A 17,207-nucleotide genomic window follows, 5' to 3' on the forward strand; every position below is an offset into this window, starting at 1 on the left:
TTATTTCTGCTCATCCCCATTCCTAACCCTCTATGACTGCTTGCTACCTATTCCCTCCTTCTCTACGTCCTCGGAGATGCTCGTCAAACCTCGCTCTTCTTCTCATCATCCTCTCGGAGCCCCTCGTAACAGCACAACCCTCCTTCCGCATTCCGCATTGTTCCTCCATTTCGGACTTTAATCTGCCTTGGTGCTTACCTGAGCTAGCATCATCGAGCGGTGGTGCACCCACCAAGCGGCATTGCTGACTATCTACATCAACACATTCTGATGCACTTTCCTCTCATCTTTCTGCTATTTTCTAATTCTGTATATACAGTGGTTTAGCTAACAGAAGATGGTATACACCGGTCCAGGCGATGTCACCCTCGGCAGATCCAGATCAAGGTCCCACTCTTCTCATGGATCGAGAACCCCAAGTCTCCACCAACCTGGATTATCTAGACGATCTTCCTTGTCTGCTGGTCATCCTCAAGGTCTCAAACAGGTAGATACTTCCAAGATCGGTGTACCCATTGTCACCCCAAGTAAGTATTTCTGCTGGTTGCATGCACGTTTAAGGTGATTGGTTAAATTTGTCATGTCATGTAGGAAAAGAACGACCTGGCCATGTACGATCTCTCACCGGTTCATATTTCCCTGCTCAAAAGGGTGTGGTCACAATGGAAGATGAATGGCCAATCGGAGATGAGAAAACATGGAAGACAGCTTTGAAAGATATGGAATTTGATCATGAAGATGAACAGAAGGTAGCCAATACCGTTGTTAGACATGTTACGACCAGTTTGGCTAGACAGGCTTATAACATCGATGCGGTGAGTGGACGTTTCCGGTTTTTGTGGTGCTTCGTGAGACGCAAGGGAGAAAGGGAATACGCTGTGTGGGTGGTGGTGGTAACACTTGCGTGTGTGGGTGGGGTGACGGGATCGGAAAAAACGGATCAAGAGAATAAGGGAGTGTATACAAGTTGAGATGCTGACAGCTGACTGACGCTCAAACCGATTAGATCGCTGCATACCAAGCTACTGCGTTGTCTGTCAGAGACAGACTTCTTGAGTAAGTCAAATGGCTTGACTGATAATGCGTGTGAAGCTGATATAGACCTATGTAGACGATGGAACGAGACCGCTCTGTAAGCTCCTTACGATCCTATCTCATAGCCCATACCGCTGACCTGTCACCGCAAGCCACCACACCAAGAAAGCCCCCAAGCGAATCTACTATCTCTCTATCGAATGGCTCATTGGAAGATCACTCGATAATGCCGTTCTCAACTTGGGTATGAGAAACACTTACGAGAATGCTACCCAAAAGCTCGGCTTTGTGAGTCTCATGGATACTAGACATATTCGTATGACAGTGACTGATTTAGCTCTGTTATGTAGAACTTCGAGGACCTACTCAATGAGGAGAGGGATGCTGGGTTGGGTAACGGTGGTCTTGGTCGACTCGCTGCTTGTTATGTAAGTGTCATATCGATATGTTAGATCGGCTACTCACTCTGACGCAAATCATCTAGATCGATAGTATGGCCACTCTCAACATCCCTGGTTGGGGTTACGGTTTAAGGTGAGTCATCTCTCACTGCATGTAACATACGTGTCTCACTGATCCTTGATGCAGATACAATTATGGTATCTTCAAGCAACTGATCTCGAGCACTGGAGAACAGCTCGAAGCTCCCGATCCATGGCTTGATCGAGAAAATGTAAGCTTCCCTATTGTTGGCAGATTGAAACCGAAAGCTTACACGAAGTGGACATCAGCCTTGGGAGATCGCTCGTCTCGATGTCGCCTATCCTATCCGATTCTACGGGCGAGTCGAAAACATTCCTAACTCTGACAAAGCTGTTTGGTCGGGTGGTATGGAATGTCTTGCTGTAGCTTATGATACCCCCATTCCCGGATTCAATACCAAGAATTGTGCCAATATCAGACTTTGGAGTGCCAAACCTGTCCAAGGTTTCGACCTGAACTCTTTCAACGGTTGGTAATCTCCTTCATATGTGTCTGGGTTATGCTGATTGTCATTGTAGCTGGTAATTACGAGGCTTCCGTTGCTGCCAGTAGTGAAGTAGAGAACATTGTGAGTGATATGTGATTTTCGATTGGGGACCCTTATTGACAGACAGACCTCAGACTCGAGTTCTTTACCCCAATGACAACATGTACGCCGGTAAGAAACTTCGTATCATGCAACAATACCGTAAGTCTGCTCAACTCAAAGCGAACTGCACACTCACTCACGATCGTTCACAGTCTGGGTCTCTGGTTCCCTGCAAGACATTCTCAGGAGGTTCACCAAGCTTGATCTTCCATGGACCGCTCTTCCCGACTACGTTTGTATCCAAATGAACGATACTCACCCCACTCTCGCTATTCCTGAACTCATGAGAATCTTGATCGATGAGGAAGAGTTATCTTATGAAACCGCTTGGAAGATCACCACCAAGGTGTTCGCCTATACTAAGTGAGTGCAAATGGGTATGACGCAGGAGTATGATGCAAAGCTGACAGTCTCAATCAGTCACACTGTCCTTCCTGAGGCACTCGAAAGATGGCAACTAGACCTATTCGAGACTTTGTTACCTAGACACTTGCAGATTATCTACAGAATCAACTAGTAAGTCAACTGTCACAGTGTCGGATCCGTTCTCTGGCTGACGGTATTCCTAGCGATTTCATGCAAGCTGTTGCCAAACGATGGCCTGTAAGTGTGCTTGGTATGCAGAGTTTGGTAGCTGCTAATGTTGATATAGGGCGATATGGACCGAATGAGGAGAATGAGTATCATTGAAGGTAAATCTACTACGGCCGCCATACATTAGAGACTATTTTGCTGACACAGAATACCACAGAGGGAACACCCAAATACGTCCGAATGGCCTACCTTGCCATTGTCGGTTCCTTCAAAGTCAACGGTGTTGCTGAGCTCCACAGTCAGCTCTTGCAAGCGACCATCTTCAGAGACTTCGTAGAGTTCAAGGGCAGAGACTTCTTCACCAACGTGAGCTGAATCGCAACGCACGTTTTTTTTTTTGATCCCAGAGCTCACAAGTAACCGTTCACCCAGGTCACCAATGGTATCACTCCTCGAAGGTGAGTATCCGGCTTGCTTGATGAAACTGTAGCCAAGTTAATTGTCTTTTACAGATGGCTCCTCCAATGTAACCCTCAACTTGCCGCGCTCATCACCCACACTCTGGGCAACGATCACTGGCTTACTCACCTCAAGACTCTCAAGCAGCTCTTACCTATGTCGGAGAATGAGGAGTTTAGAAAGGCTTTCACCAGCATCAAGATGGAGAACAAGCAAAGAGTGAGCTAAGTGGAAGGAATATAATATTCTGGACTTGAGCTGACTTTACTCGCCTCCAGCTGGCTGATCTTGTCGAAGCTGAACTTGGTATCACCTTGGATATTGAGAGTATCTTCATGACTCAAATCAAGCGACTTCACGAGGTTAGTCGTTTAAGCTGGCTCTTTTGAAGGTCAAGCTAATCTTTTCCATTTTCCATAGTACAAGAGACAAACTTTGAACCTCTTCGCAGTCATTTACCGATACCTACGAATCAAGAAGGCTTCTCCCGAAGAGCGAAAGAAAATCGCCAAACATACCGCTATCTTCGCCGGAAAGGCTGCGCCAGGTTACTATGTCGCTAAACTTGTTATCCGACTCATCAACAACGTCGCCAGAGTCGTCAATAGCGATCCCGATGTCGGTGATCTTCTCAAAGTCGTCTTCATCCCAGACTACAGTGTATCCATCGCAGAAGTCCTTGTTCCAGCTTCGGACGTTTCCGTACAAATCTCCACTGCTGGTACTGAAGCTTCCGGTACTTCCAACATGAAGTTGGCTCTGAACGGTGCTCTCTTGCTTGGTACAGTTGACGGTGCTAATGTTGGTGAGTGATGCTTTTGTGACAAAATGGTACCAGCGGATCGATGCTGATGATAGGTGGCACAATAGAAATTGCTGAGGACGCAGGAGAAGATCAATCCTTCCTTTTCGGTCATCTCACCGAACAAGTCGAAGGTGTCAGATTCACGAACTCTTACCAACCTACTCCCTTGGAACAACGATCTTCTGAATTGGCTGAAGTCTTCAAGGCCGTTGAGAGTGGTACGTTCGGTGAAGGTAATACCTATGAACCTTTATTGAAGACCGTCTACGAACATGATTACTACCTTGTGAGTTAACGTATTCTTGACTACCCATCAAGTTGTTGTCCTAAGACAGGTTCATAGATATATTAATTAACGGTTGTTTTACAGGTATCTAACGATTTCGGCTCGTATCTCGCTGCCGAGAAACTCATGGACGAATGTTACGCCAATAACAGGACTGAATGGACCAAGAAATCAATCTTGACCGCATTCAACATGGGTGATTTCTCCTCTGATCGATCCGTACAAGATTACGCAGATGGTATTTGGAGTGTCGAGCCTTGTGAAGTACCTAATGGTGATAACCTTTAGGATCTATAGGATCACGAATCACACCGTATTGAGAGTCTTACCTGGTGTAGATACTTTTCCCTTTCCCTTTCCTTCTTCTGTTTCTTCTCATATGAAATCGAGTTGGAATGATTATTGTAGATAGAAATGAAATGAAAGTTTGTTTCTCGTGTCATCGTCCCGAGCGATGCTAGGCAGCGTCGTTTTATCGTCATTGATACATGGCTACAAAGTTGAAATACACTACGTTTCATCCGTCACCGATAATTTCCGTTTCTTCTCTTCCACCTCATCTCCATCTTTCTGTTTTGCCGTATCTTCATCTTCAGGTGCATCCCGCTTGGTACCTACTGACGGAGAGATTGGCTTAGTTGGTGATGATGTCCCCTTGGTGGAAGGCTTGGGCTTCTTCTTCACTACCACACCTTTCATCAATGACTTGACGTCTTTCCTAGCTGGTTTTGTAGGTATAACTTTCTTCGGCTGAACTGAGGAAGTTGTAGCAGGGGGTGTATCGATAGGTTGAGAAGCTTTGGCAGCTTGTTTCCTATTGTCAATTGTCAATCGACATCGGATCAGTATGATCGAGATCTATCTGAATCTGAGATTATACTTACTCCCTATACGCTCTTAGTTCTTCCGCATCTCTTTCTTCCAACTTCCGCTGTTCCTCTTTCTTCTCTTGATCTTTCTCCATGAGGAAACGCTGTTCTTCACTATCTATTCCTCGCCATTGATTCGATAGTTTCATTTTACTATCCCATTCTTCCTTTTTCAGATCCTGTCAATACACATAAATTCATCAGTCATATGTCTGTTTTCCTAATCACAATGACACATCGGTTAGACAGACCCACCTTCTTAGCTTGTAATCTCTCGTATAAAGTCCTAGGATCATATTCCTCTTCAGGTTCTTCTGGAGGAGGTTCCTGACCTATTCTGATTTCACATGAACAGACATATGTCAGTCTCGTAGCATGATCGAAGAGATTCAACCTGATAACAAACCTACCTCGCATAAGCTTCCCTCCATGCCTTCTGCTTGTTCTCCTTTGCCTCGTCAATGGAAGCTTGAGATTCGAATCGAGAACCGATCGAGCCGGTCGCAGGGGTCATGATCTTACTTGGGTCCATTTCGCACTTGTACTTCTGTGATCATTGGAGTTGAAGGTGATGAGAGAGATCAAGTATGTCTGTTGTTGTTGTTGTTGTTGCTGTTATATCCATCATGTCCATCCTCGTATCGAACGAATTTGATCCCGCCGATAGGATAGGCGCCAAAGTTCATGTTAAATGGAACAGCGAATTCCGACTCCAGCTCATTCATTGCATACATCTCAAATTCACGGTTTCCAATCATACATCGATTCCATCTGCCAATGCAGCAGGGATACAGCTCAGCATATTCACCATGCCACCCAAATTCGATATGTCGGCCTTTGGAGGGTCAGACTCGGAGGATGAAAGTTTCCCGCCAAAGGTAAGCTCACAATCCCTCATCCCGAGTTCATACTCCCAGCTGATGATATGAATCTCTGCTCAGCGTCAACTTGAACTGAATGCTCTGAAAAGTAAGACGTTCAGTCATGGTATTACCAAAAAGACTAAAAAGGATCTAGAACGTGAGGCAGAAGAGAAGAAGAGGAAAGAGGAGGAAGAGTGAGCATCTGCCTTTCCATTCCCTCAATTGTCAGAGTTATTATCGGATTCAAGCTGACACTCTTTTCGCTTTTCACTCCTACAGAGCTTTGAGATTGGTCAATGCTGAATATGAAGAAGCTTTCGAGGGACCTAGCTCATATAATGCTCCATTGGGGGGGACGAGGCAACCTAGTAGAAGACCTATTGGTCCAGGAGGAGGGTTCGTCAAAGCTGGTGGTGCACCTATGGATATGCCTTATCAACCTCCAAGAGGTCCTGCAGGGCATGACATAGAGCAATCATATCAACCTCCTAGAGGACCTTCTGCAATGGGTTACGGAAGGGTAAGTGGCCGAAACCTTACACACAATATCGGACAAGAGATGTTGACAGGGTCCTCGTCAACACCTCTAGCCCCGTCCACCACCTCAGATGAAAGCACCTTCCCCTCCACCTACGAGTGGTTCGAGTACAGGCCCGATGAGAAAAGGTAAACGAGCGATGGATTCATTCCTGGAGGAGATCAAAAAGTAAGTTCTTCCATTCCATCCGCCTTTTTCCGTCGATGGGGACTGACAGTTGCATTTCTATAGTAATCAAATTGCACAAGAAAGACGACTAGGACAACAGGCGAAGCGTGAGTGCAACTCTTCCTCATACACTCCTATGCTTGTTTCCTGGAGCAGTCATGCTAATACTTTCCCGATGACAGAGGCTGGATCATCCGTCGCTGCACTTGCAGGTCTGTACAATTGGAACTTACAGAAAATACATAAAACTTTGTGTACTGATCGTGCAAAGCTCATAATCAGCTTGGGAGTCGGAGAAAGGTAGTCACATCGTCGGAAATCAAGAGGTAGGTTCAACCTCCCTCTCAGGTACAAATCTGCATGAGCTAATAGCATCTCTTACGTTTAGACTACAAACTTGTTCATTGTAAGTCAGATAGCTTAATCACGAGTGGACGTGTATACATCTGACGATTTTGATAGTCCAATCTACCGTCAAATATCACAGAAGAGAGTTTGGGTATGTTCTTTGCCAAATTGGGACCTATAGGAACGGTGAAGATCATGTGGCGTGAGTTCTCCTTGAAGTTATGACCGGCAGACTATGCTGATTTGTTTCACATAACAGCTCGTGGTGATGAAGATACATCTGTTGGCGCTTCGATGACAATCACAAGACGAAGTAAACCTGGATTGTCCGGCTTTGTATCTTACATGAAACGTAAAGATGCCGAGCGCGCTGTGAGGGAATATGATGGTCTCGACTGGGGAGGTAGTGTCCTTAGAGTCGGCTGGAGTAAACCTGTTCCTATGCCTCTGAGACCTATTTATGGTGAGCTCCTCGCCTACGACTACCCATTGCAGAGGAGCTGACCCTGCGTGTTTATTCAGATCTGGGATCTGGTAGGGAAAGCAGGGACAAAAGAGGTCGATCTGCTTCGCCCGTCAGACACCGAGATAGTGATAGGCGTAAGGATGATAAGAGGGATTATGATGATCGAAGGAAAGGAGGTAGATCAAGGTCTCGTTCACGATCAAGATCACGGTCATATTCACCACCCAAATCATCGAAATACTCTTCTTCGAGAAAACGATCCGCCAGATCCCGTTCATATTCGTCTTCTTCATCTAGATCTCCCTCACCTCCTCCACGTCGTAATAAGAGTCGACGGTCTCCCTATTCTTCCTATTCTTCCGACTCATATTCGCGATCACGATCGCCTTCACCACGACCGCGTAAAACTTCCGCAAAAGATAAGTGGTTAAGTGGGATAAGCGAAGATCAGAAAAAGTTCATCAAGACTGTTGCTGGTAGAGTGAAAGATAATGGTAGAGGATTTGAAGAGTTGTTGAGGAAAAAGGAAAAAGAAAATCCGAAATTTGCGTTCTTGGTGAATGAAGATGTGAGTATAGACTAATAGTCTTTCTAGATCTACGCTGATTGATCACATGTTTCGCATAGCTTCCCGAATATCACTTTTACCAGTTGAGCGTGGATTCGAGGTATCGAATACCCACACCACCGCCGGATGATTTTGCGGATGAGGTGAGTTCTTATTCCATCTCTGTGAACAATTGTCGCACATATCTGCCCACAGTCACGATGACCGGAAGTGGTCTATCCTTCACTGACGCTTACCCATCGCTCAGGGATATGCCTCTTTATACTCGTCCGACTCAGCTGAAGAATCCGAGAAAGAGCGAGTGGTCCGGGGCAAACTGGGTAAACTAGCCAGGAAACGATTCGAAGCTATGTTACGTGCCATGAGTGGTAAACGAGCAGAAATAGCTAGAGCCATGGAATTCGCATTGAAAAAAGCCGAAGCTGCCGATGAGGTGAGCGCATTCGTCCAAACAAACGCAGCGTCGAGCTAATCGACCATGATGTTGTCCCCTTCAGGTCGCAGAGATTGTATGTCAGAGTGTGAAGCTGGATGCTACGCCTGTACCAAGAAAGATGGCGAGATTGCATTTGATTTCGGACATCTTACATAATTCGGCATCGTCCTTACCCAACGTATGGAAGTATCGTCAAGCGTTCGAAAGTAGATTACCACCTGTGTTTTCACACTTGTCAACTGTGTATCAGAGCTTATTGGCATACTCGGGAAAGATAAGTGCAGATGTATTTAGGGGTCAGGTAGCGGCTGTATTGGAGATTTGGGAAAGATGGTAAGTGGGATACTCCCGATCAACGAGAGTCCAAGTGATATTTACGAAATAAACGTTATATAGGATCGTATTTAATTCGGAGACTGCTGAATACCTCAGAGGTCTGTTGGATGGTACGAAGACGCTAGCAGCCCCTCAAGATGCCAAAGCGATACAGGAGGAAAAAGAGAAACAAGCAACAGCTGAAGAGAAGAAAACTGAAGAACAGGAAGATTCCGGTAGATTCAAGACTTCAGGATTCAAATCGTCTTTCAAACCTATTTCAGCCACTGTTCCAATTCCACCATCAAATAATGGAGATGATTTAGATGGAGAAACGATGGAAGATGTGGATGGAGAAGCTATGGAGATGGATGATGATCTGGATGGAGAGGCGATGGACGAAGATTTAGATGGAGAGGCTATGTAATCATATAGGTACAAAGTGACGTGGTGTCAGAAGTGAGAACATGGATGTGCATATATGTGTGTTTCTTGCATCTTGCAAATCTTATACCGTTTTGTATCGATGCATCTTGATGTTATCACCAACTTAAATCTCGAGAACATACCGAGAAACGCGATGCCAGGTAAATGCAATTTGATATGACTGAATACTGTTACTGATCCCCATTAGCCAGCTTCATATCTACGATCCCATTCCACATCTTCTCATTTATCTTTGTGGCCTTATCCAGCGAAGTCCTCAACCTCTTATTCTCAGCTAATAAAGCTTCCAATTGATCTTGTTCCACACCATTACCCTGTCCACCACTTATCGACTTCTTAGTCTGAGGACGTAGATCATCTAATTGAGATAACAAACTTGAAGTAGAGACAGCAGCAAGATTATTTTGAGGTAATTTAATAGTAACGGTATGATTGGATTTATAATTTTGGGATTTCATCCTCTCGAAATTTTTGATTTCCATTATTGGCCATTGTTCCATTACTCCTCCACTGCTCCCTGAGGAAGAAGTGATCAGGTCTACTGGTTTGAGTAAGGTGGATAAGTGGGTTATCGGTCCATTGTGGGAACTGAGAGTACGTAGATGTTGATGTGAAGGTAATGAATATAGATTTATCGTGCCGTCCTTACATCCTATCAACAATATTGTTGAGGATATGGATAATGACATCGAGGTAATTGGTGATTTGAGTGAGACTACTGATCCCTCGACTTTCAATGGGATGCTCGCATTCCCACCTCCTCCTACTGCCTCATACTCTGCTGCAGTGCTGAGCGTGTCTTTACGCCGGAATAAGGGGATGTGATATACTTCTCCTTGACTTGTGGAGACGTAAAAGAATCGTTCGGTAGGATCGATAGCCAAGCATGTAGGGGATGATGAAGGAGGTAAGGTGAATGTTGCGAGTAGAGGGAATGGAGGATGAAGTGACCACATCTAAGCGAAACGGACCATCAGCTTTAAGCTTCACTCACGGGACAGCTTAACGAGTAAGGGTTAGATAGAGAAAGCCAAACCCTCACCTTGACAGTGCCATCATCCGAACAAGTCCATATCCTTCCTCCCATACTTCCCGCCAACCTCCCCAGCCCCACACCCCTGACTGCTAATGTATGGTCGGTCAATGATCCATATGGTTTACCAGCTGATGCTTGATCTTCAGGATCGATCAATCGTGAAACTAAGAATATATGGGTTGATGAATCTAGGGAGGTCGATATGAGGATTTGAGAGTCGGGAGTGAATGTTAGAGAAGTTAGGGATCGATAGTGAGCTGTTAATGATGCTAGGAGTAGACCTGAGGCAATCTAATCACAGAGATTAGCATTTATGACGAAAAAGAAGTATCGACTGATGATGGACTCACCTCCCAGAGATATATTTGACCGTTAGGTGAACCTGCTGCTGCCCACATCCCGTTTGGAGAAAGGGCGAAACAGGTCATCTTTTCTGGTAAATGTATTTTGCTGTGCATTTGATCCTATTATTTCATCACGTCAAATATATCATCAGTACCTCATCTGCATAGCGATGGACATCTCTGTCATAAAAACCATCAAGCTCACTTTCTGCCATGCCCAGATATTCAATATACCCTTCCTTTCCTGAACAGCGAACACCCCTCCTCCTTGACCATTCTGGCTCTGTACATATCCCAAAGAATGAGACGAGCTAGCGGAGTTTTTGAAGGACTGGATTGGTGTCGAAGTCAACAAATCGTGAAGATGTATCGAGGGTGTAGACTGCTGTGGAGCGGCAGAAGTTGATGAAGATGGGTCGGAGGAGCATGCCGAGAGGATCAGTTCTTGTGGTGCCATTTTGGAAGTTACGGCCTTCTGCGCTATGTCTTTCGAAGTCTTGAAGGCTTGAGTAGGAGGTTGCTTTCGATGAAGACGAGGCGCAAATATCTTTAGATGCAGGAGGATAGATTTGGAATGCATTTATTTATTTATCTGGCTCATACGAGTATCATGAATTTTGAACTTTTAGAGGAACCCCACGTGGTGCAACACGGAGATGAGCAGTAACTCCATCAAACGTCAATGGTGTGTTTAGCGTCATGTCAATGTCTCGTTGATTCTCGTTGATGTTCATTGCCCAACATTGGACTCCATCAGTAGACCTTGTATCGTTATTGACCATTGCACCTAAATAAGATGCTGCGCTCCCAGACAGCAGCAGGTTCGCAACCGATCAAGCAGCCTGGTCCTTACGACTTGTTCCCTCGGCCAGCCGTTGCATCATGGCTTGATGGGATTCAAGCTAAGATCCAACAAGGGTTGAATCCACCTGAGAGTCCAGGGCCATCGGAATCACCTTCACCTATACTCCGAGACTCGATAGAGGTAGAAGACGTAGAAGAGAAAGAAGAAGAAGATGTTCAAGACCCAACAGTGGATATAGTGCAGAATGGCTTGTCATCAGTTGATCAGCATCAGGATTACGATGAAACAGATGAATTCGGTGAAGAGTTTGATGAAGATGAGGAGCTCGAGGCAGCATACCATGAAGATGAAGATATACCGGGAGAACAGGAATATGATGATCAAGAGGTAGAGAGTGATGGGGATATTCAAGAAATTGTTTCTAGTCCGGAACAACTAGAGCCATTATTCCAGACGTATGACGAAGAAGAAGGTGAAGAAGAAGAGGAAGATGAAGAAGCAGAAGAAGATGGTGTTGAAGAGAATGGACAAAATGTACAAATCGTTCAAGAAGGATATGAAGAACAAGACCAGGATGAGGACGAGCTGTTCGAGTCTAGATCTCAGTCAGAGTATGATCCTGCCTATGGAGTCGTTCCTGAAGAAGATGGAGCAGCGTACGTAGGATCCGACGGTGATGTCTACGGCGATGAAGATCAGGAAGAAGAAGATGAGGATGAAGAGGATGAGCACCAAGATGAGGAGGAGCAGGAAGACGATGATGATGAAGAAGAGGCGGAAGAGGAAGAGCAGGTGGAGCAATCTCACGGGGAAGAAGACGAAGAATCCGATGATGGTATAGAATATATGGGAACGTCCGAATCACCTGCACCTAAATCAGATCCTCATCAATACGCATCACCTCCAAATACATTATATCCAACTTTACCTCTTCCGCCTCCCCCGACGTCTTTCGTCGAATCAGGTCAGACTCCTCAATCAGAAGAACAGATCTCGCAATTACCACCTTTCTCGGAAGATGCAATCGATCCCAGCTTACTCGCTCAAATCGTTCAGCAGGTGCATAATAACATGCCTGAAGATGATGCTGGACCTTCGATTTTCGGCGGAAATGCAGTATCTTACCAGCCTCAATCTTCTACTTATCAAGATCTTCTTCCTATTCATGATGTTTTTCAACAGCCTTCGACGGCCTATGGTAGTGGTTATGGAGAGCAGGATGAAGAGGAACAAGATCAAGATGAAATTGCTTCTGAAGGACAAGAAGAGGAGGACGAAGAAGATGAATTGGGCGATGAGGAGGATAGCGAAGGCTCTTATGGTGGGTACATTATTTCAAGAAGAGTGTTCTTTCACTGACTGGTATATCATTCGTTGCAGATGATCAAGAAGAAGAGCAGGTAGATACCACCAAGCGACCTGTGTTTACGGAAGTGATTGAAATCGGGTCTTCCTCAGATGAAGATGAGGATAATGAAGAGGAAGAAGAGGAAGAGGAACAGGTGGAAGAAGATCAAGATGAGGGGGAAGACGAAGGAGAGGGCGACGAGGAAGAGGAGGAAGAGGAGGAAGAAGAAGAGATAGAATATGTGGAAGATCGAAATCACCAGTCTGGGCGTGGTGATGAAAGGTACGAAGTACGACAACAGGCAGAAGGTCCGAGTGCGGACAGACAGGAAGACGAGAAAGAGGAAGAAGCAGAAGCGACTGTCTTCGAGGCAAACGATGTAATCTTAAACGAATTTTCGGAAGAAGTCAGTGAAAATTTCGATGAAACACAAAAACCACCTGAAGAAGCCATAATGTATGATGGCGAAGTAATTGAGGATAGACATTCCGTGCCATCTGAAGTGCAAGAACCCAGTGAGTTCTTCCAATCACCAAGATGATGCTGGATCGAGTCTCACTTTTTTCTGTCATTCTAGGTTATGTGCAGTCAGAAGCTGTTACTCCCAGCTCGATATTGCCGATGGAAATGGAGGTGATAGAAGTGGTTGAGGTCACTGAGGTACAGGCAACCGGGAATGCCAATATCATCACCGAACCCGAAACCGTCATAATCCCATCAATCCTTGAACCGATAATCTCTGAGGTGATCGATCAAGCTCAGATACCTGTGGACGAACATGTCTCTCAGCCGGAGGACCTATCGACACCAAAAGAGGACGCTATCGAGTCACAGCAGGAAGATCTCGCTACACCTCAATTGACAGACGAATTCACGATGGATGTTGATGAACCGCCTATCAAGGATGGAAACCTCGAAGAAGCGAACTTCAGCCCTTTTGACACCCCGACTGCATCAAACCCCTTGGAACCCTTCCACGCTGAAGAATTCGTTGCGTTCGATTCAGTGGAAGCGGTGGAAACCTCAGATGGGCCTAGTGTTGTCAATACACCTACCGTGGAGACGGCTGGAACAGAATCTATGACAGTTAGTACCGGACCAGACTCTCAGACTACCATACCTGCAGTGCTCGATGTACAGCAACCACTATCAGAATTCTCCCCTTCCCTTGTTGAACCACCTGGCCATCTTCCACCAGGAGAGATAGTCGCACCAGCTGAGGAACTCTCTGCTGAGACTCCAACCGATCTACCTGATCCCAAGCTGTCGCCTCCGGACGCGAACATTGCGATGCCCTTCATTCCACACGATCTTCGACCGTCGATCGATCGATCGCCTTCTTTGGCCGTCGAACCCCCCGAGAGAGATCCGGTTCCTGGCGATGTGCCGACTGCAGCAGCGTCTAGGTCCAGTACACCAGTATCGCTACCGGATCCAACGGTTCCTCCTCCAAACACCTCAGCTCGTCAACCCCTTGATATTCACACCATGGTACCTCAAGACCATGTGACACCTTCTCTCGTGGTCGAGATACCTCAAAATCCCGTACCAGCTGATATCACTTCCGCTATCTCATCTCGAGCTGCCACCCCACCCGCTCTTCCCGATCCTGGTCTTCCTCCTGCGGACACCCTGGTTACTGGACCCCTTGACCCTCATGATCTCGTACCTCATCCTCCATCTTCCCCATCTCTCATCGTGGAACCACCAGGAAAAGATCCTATACCATCTGATATTCTCTCGGCACCCGGAACGAGGGCTGCCACCCCTATGGAACTACCTGATCCTGCGTTGCCCCCTCCAGACTCGTATCTCCTAGCTCCAATCACGCCTCATCAGCTGATTCCATCCGAATACCCGCAAACTCCTTCACTTCAAGTAGAAGCTGCTACCGATTCTCCTGCCCAGACCATGTCTCGAAACCCCTCAGCACTCGGATCTTTCGTTCAGTTCTCTTCTTCAGATGGTGACGTGGATGTGATGAGTGAAGGTGACGATGACATACAGGTCCACGTCAGATGGATCGAGCCTGAAACATCTACTCAGGATATCACCACGAACATGGAGGAACAAGTGGAGGCTTCTGAAGGAAACGAAGTTGAAGATCTAAGTATACAAGCTGAAGCTGCAGAGATGGAGAGCGAGGAGCAGTATAGCTTACCTTCAGCATCCGGAGAGGAGAAGGAGGCAATAAAAGCTGCCAAAGAAACATCCGAAACTGCGCTATCAGGTGAAGAGTCACCATCTGAGGACGACATACAAGTGGATGTACAGCAACTATCCTCCGACCAGCAAATGGACAGGCCTGAAGAGGCGGAGGAACCCTTGCCGTCGAACGATAACGAGGCAGATCGTACAGCAGAGACGCCTTTGGAAAGCATACAGAATGGCCTTGAGCCAACGAGCTCGACCATGCTTGTAGAGGAGCGCAAACCTGTCTTGTCGACAAACGAGGAACGCTCTGAGGAAGAAGCGACGGAAACAGGATCACCTCAAAAAGAAAAGCCGCCTTTCCTACCTCAAGTCAGCGAGTCAACTATAATGCGGCTGTTTCATCGACATGGTTCACCTAGCAACGCTTCGGTACCTGGTCCCGAGACCACCGCTCATCGACGTACGCGCTCACGTGGTCGTGCATCCACTTCTCTGGAACCTCCAACTACCAGATCACACTGTTATTATGAGAAACTCAGGGTATCCGACGATGACCTGACCGCTGTTGTCCTTGTACCACATTGCGCTATCCCCGGATCCACACAGCTCGAGCAGGAGACTTCCCATGTCGAGGGTCGATCTTCGGAAAGTGAGGAGACAGAAGGGAGGAACCTCCAAATGGATCATGACCATCCCATATTACTTCCTCAGTTGACAACGAAAATTCGACGCCTCGTTGGTAATCAGTTGGTTGATGAAGGTCATTGTTATGTCCTCTATGCTAAAGATGACGCCAAAGTACCTGAAATTGAAGAGAACGGTACGCCTAAAGGCACGCCACTTCGAGGACATAGGAAGAGGAAATCTATGGGTGGATCCGCAAGTCGAAATAGTACAGGAGGAGATGATGAGGATTCAACCGTATTGATCAAAGTTGAAAGCTACGAAACACCATCGAAGAAGCGAGCTACATTGTCACCTCCTGCAACTAGGAGTGGTAGAAAGCGTGGAACAGCTTCAGCGTCCGTCGAACCTGAATCTGAAGTCGGCGCTACTCCCGCAAGACGGGGTAGAGGTGGTAGACCTTCAAATTCTAGGAAAGGGAAAGGAAGGGAATCTTCGGTTACCTCCGATACTGGAAGTCGGAAATCCAACACCGCCTCTCCTGGTCCTGCTCTCAGAAAATCAGCTAGAATGTCAATAGCTAGAGGCGAAAACATACCCGAGTTGGAGGAAGGTACACCAGTACCTGCTGAAGATGAACTCAATGGTAAATCGGTTACTGCTTCTCCCGGTCCTCAGCTAGAAGGATCCGAATCTCAATCTCCCACGAAAGCGAAACCTAGAAGATCCACTCGAATGTCATCGAGAGGTAAACAGGACGCTTCTACAGCAACACCTGAACCACAAGCTGAAGATCAAGCCGACACTGAAGTAGACGATACTTCCAGGAGTGAGCTCGCTACACCCTCAGGGTCGACTCGATTGAAATCACCGCGTAAAACGATATCTTCAGCTAGTAAGGCCGACGAAGCTCCGTATAGACCTGAAAGTGAGGAAGACGATGACGATACAGAAGAGGAACAGGGAGGAGATGATAAGCCACCGTCGAGCGCTCGATCGACGCTGAGTGTCGAAATACCATCAAGTAAGAAGAGAAAATCGAGGGCTTCCGAAGCTCAGAATACGAACGAGGAGGATCTGAAGGATGATTCTGCACCCGCTGCTTCAACCCGGAAAAGGAAGGCTAGAGCTGCTTCGAAGGAGCCTGATTTGATTGCTAATCCTGATGAAACGACCGTCGATCAAGGAGAAACGCCGATGAGGGAAACTAGAGGTATGAAGAGAAGAGCGATCGAGAGTAAGCTTGTTCCTGGTACACCAGTCCCGGAACCAGATACAACTGGTGAGGAAGGTGAGAATGATGATATACAAGTCAAAGCGGAGACCTCGCCTACTTCGTCAGCGAGGACTTCTAGCAGAAGCGGTGGTTGGTCAGGTAGATTGATGAAGAAATTTGGATGGGGACGCTGAAGAATGAGTGGGTTTTGATTTTGTCAAGATGGACAATCGTTGTTCGTAGTACACTGGATCGGATTAGATTACAATCTCAAATTAACGATGCAAATCTTGTATATATTTTGGTTGAATATGTGTGTATATATAACATACGTTCATGCAAGGGTCATCATCATGTCATGTTGAATATCGAAGTCAAGCTACTATACAAGGGTTACCAATTAAACGTCCAGATATAGCGAATTTGTGTATATATATAAATTACAAAAAAAAAAGAACCAAGAAACCCAAG

The 17,207-nt window shown here is 46.3% G+C and overlaps 5 protein-coding genes across 5 annotated transcripts; 3 read left to right on the plus strand and 2 right to left on the minus strand.

Moving 5' to 3' along the window:
- Positions 1–337: 337 nt before the first annotated feature.
- I203_105238 (uncharacterized protein) lies at positions 338–4,479 on the plus strand (the record flags this gene model as incomplete). The annotated part of the gene is made up of 22 exons (XM_019144407.1): positions 338–527; positions 592–815; positions 1,007–1,056; positions 1,112–1,132; positions 1,188–1,323; positions 1,386–1,463; positions 1,520–1,569; positions 1,624–1,708; positions 1,767–1,986; positions 2,037–2,086; positions 2,140–2,206; positions 2,260–2,470; positions 2,528–2,623; positions 2,677–2,710; positions 2,760–2,799; positions 2,859–3,007; positions 3,074–3,099; positions 3,154–3,319; positions 3,379–3,462; positions 3,521–3,905; positions 3,971–4,191; positions 4,276–4,479. 22 exons carry the CDS (start codon positions 338–340, stop codon positions 4,477–4,479), a joined length of 2,787 nt encoding a protein of 928 aa, XP_019005742.1.
- A 222-nt stretch (positions 4,480–4,701) lies between these two features.
- Positions 4,702–5,592, minus strand: I203_105239 (uncharacterized protein; the record flags this gene model as incomplete). Its single annotated transcript, XM_019144408.1, has 4 exons — positions 4,702–5,005; positions 5,076–5,239; positions 5,316–5,397; positions 5,471–5,592. 4 exons carry the CDS (start codon positions 5,590–5,592, stop codon positions 4,702–4,704), a joined length of 672 nt encoding a protein of 223 aa, XP_019005743.1.
- Positions 5,593–5,869: 277 nt separating this feature from the next.
- I203_105240 (uncharacterized protein) lies at positions 5,870–9,189 on the plus strand (the record flags this gene model as incomplete). The annotated part of the gene is made up of 15 exons (XM_019144409.1): positions 5,870–5,938; positions 6,002–6,117; positions 6,203–6,443; positions 6,514–6,629; positions 6,693–6,736; positions 6,812–6,841; positions 6,912–6,955; positions 7,018–7,035; positions 7,092–7,179; positions 7,237–7,440; positions 7,500–8,011; positions 8,071–8,154; positions 8,259–8,444; positions 8,509–8,780; positions 8,844–9,189. 15 exons carry the CDS (start codon positions 5,870–5,872, stop codon positions 9,187–9,189), a joined length of 2,370 nt encoding a protein of 789 aa, XP_019005744.1.
- A 190-nt stretch (positions 9,190–9,379) lies between these two features.
- Positions 9,380–11,046, minus strand: I203_105241 (uncharacterized protein; the record flags this gene model as incomplete). Its single annotated transcript, XM_019144410.1, has 4 exons — positions 9,380–10,165; positions 10,252–10,536; positions 10,596–10,709; positions 10,795–11,046. The coding sequence occupies 4 exons, from the start codon at positions 11,044–11,046 to the stop codon at positions 9,380–9,382; spliced, it is 1,437 nt and encodes a 478-aa protein (XP_019005745.1).
- Positions 11,047–11,385: 339 nt separating this feature from the next.
- Positions 11,386–16,930, plus strand: I203_105242 (uncharacterized protein; the record flags this gene model as incomplete). The annotated part of the gene is made up of 3 exons (XM_019144411.1): positions 11,386–12,715; positions 12,775–13,257; positions 13,320–16,930. 3 exons carry the CDS (start codon positions 11,386–11,388, stop codon positions 16,928–16,930), a joined length of 5,424 nt encoding a protein of 1,807 aa, XP_019005746.1.
- Positions 16,931–17,207: the final 277 nt, after the last annotated feature.

The sequence above is a fragment of the Kwoniella mangroviensis genome (genome assembly GCF_000507465.2).
Source record: "Kwoniella mangroviensis CBS 8507 chromosome 1 map unlocalized Ctg02, whole genome shotgun sequence".
Lineage (NCBI taxonomy): Eukaryota > Fungi > Basidiomycota > Tremellomycetes > Tremellales > Cryptococcaceae > Kwoniella > Kwoniella mangrovensis.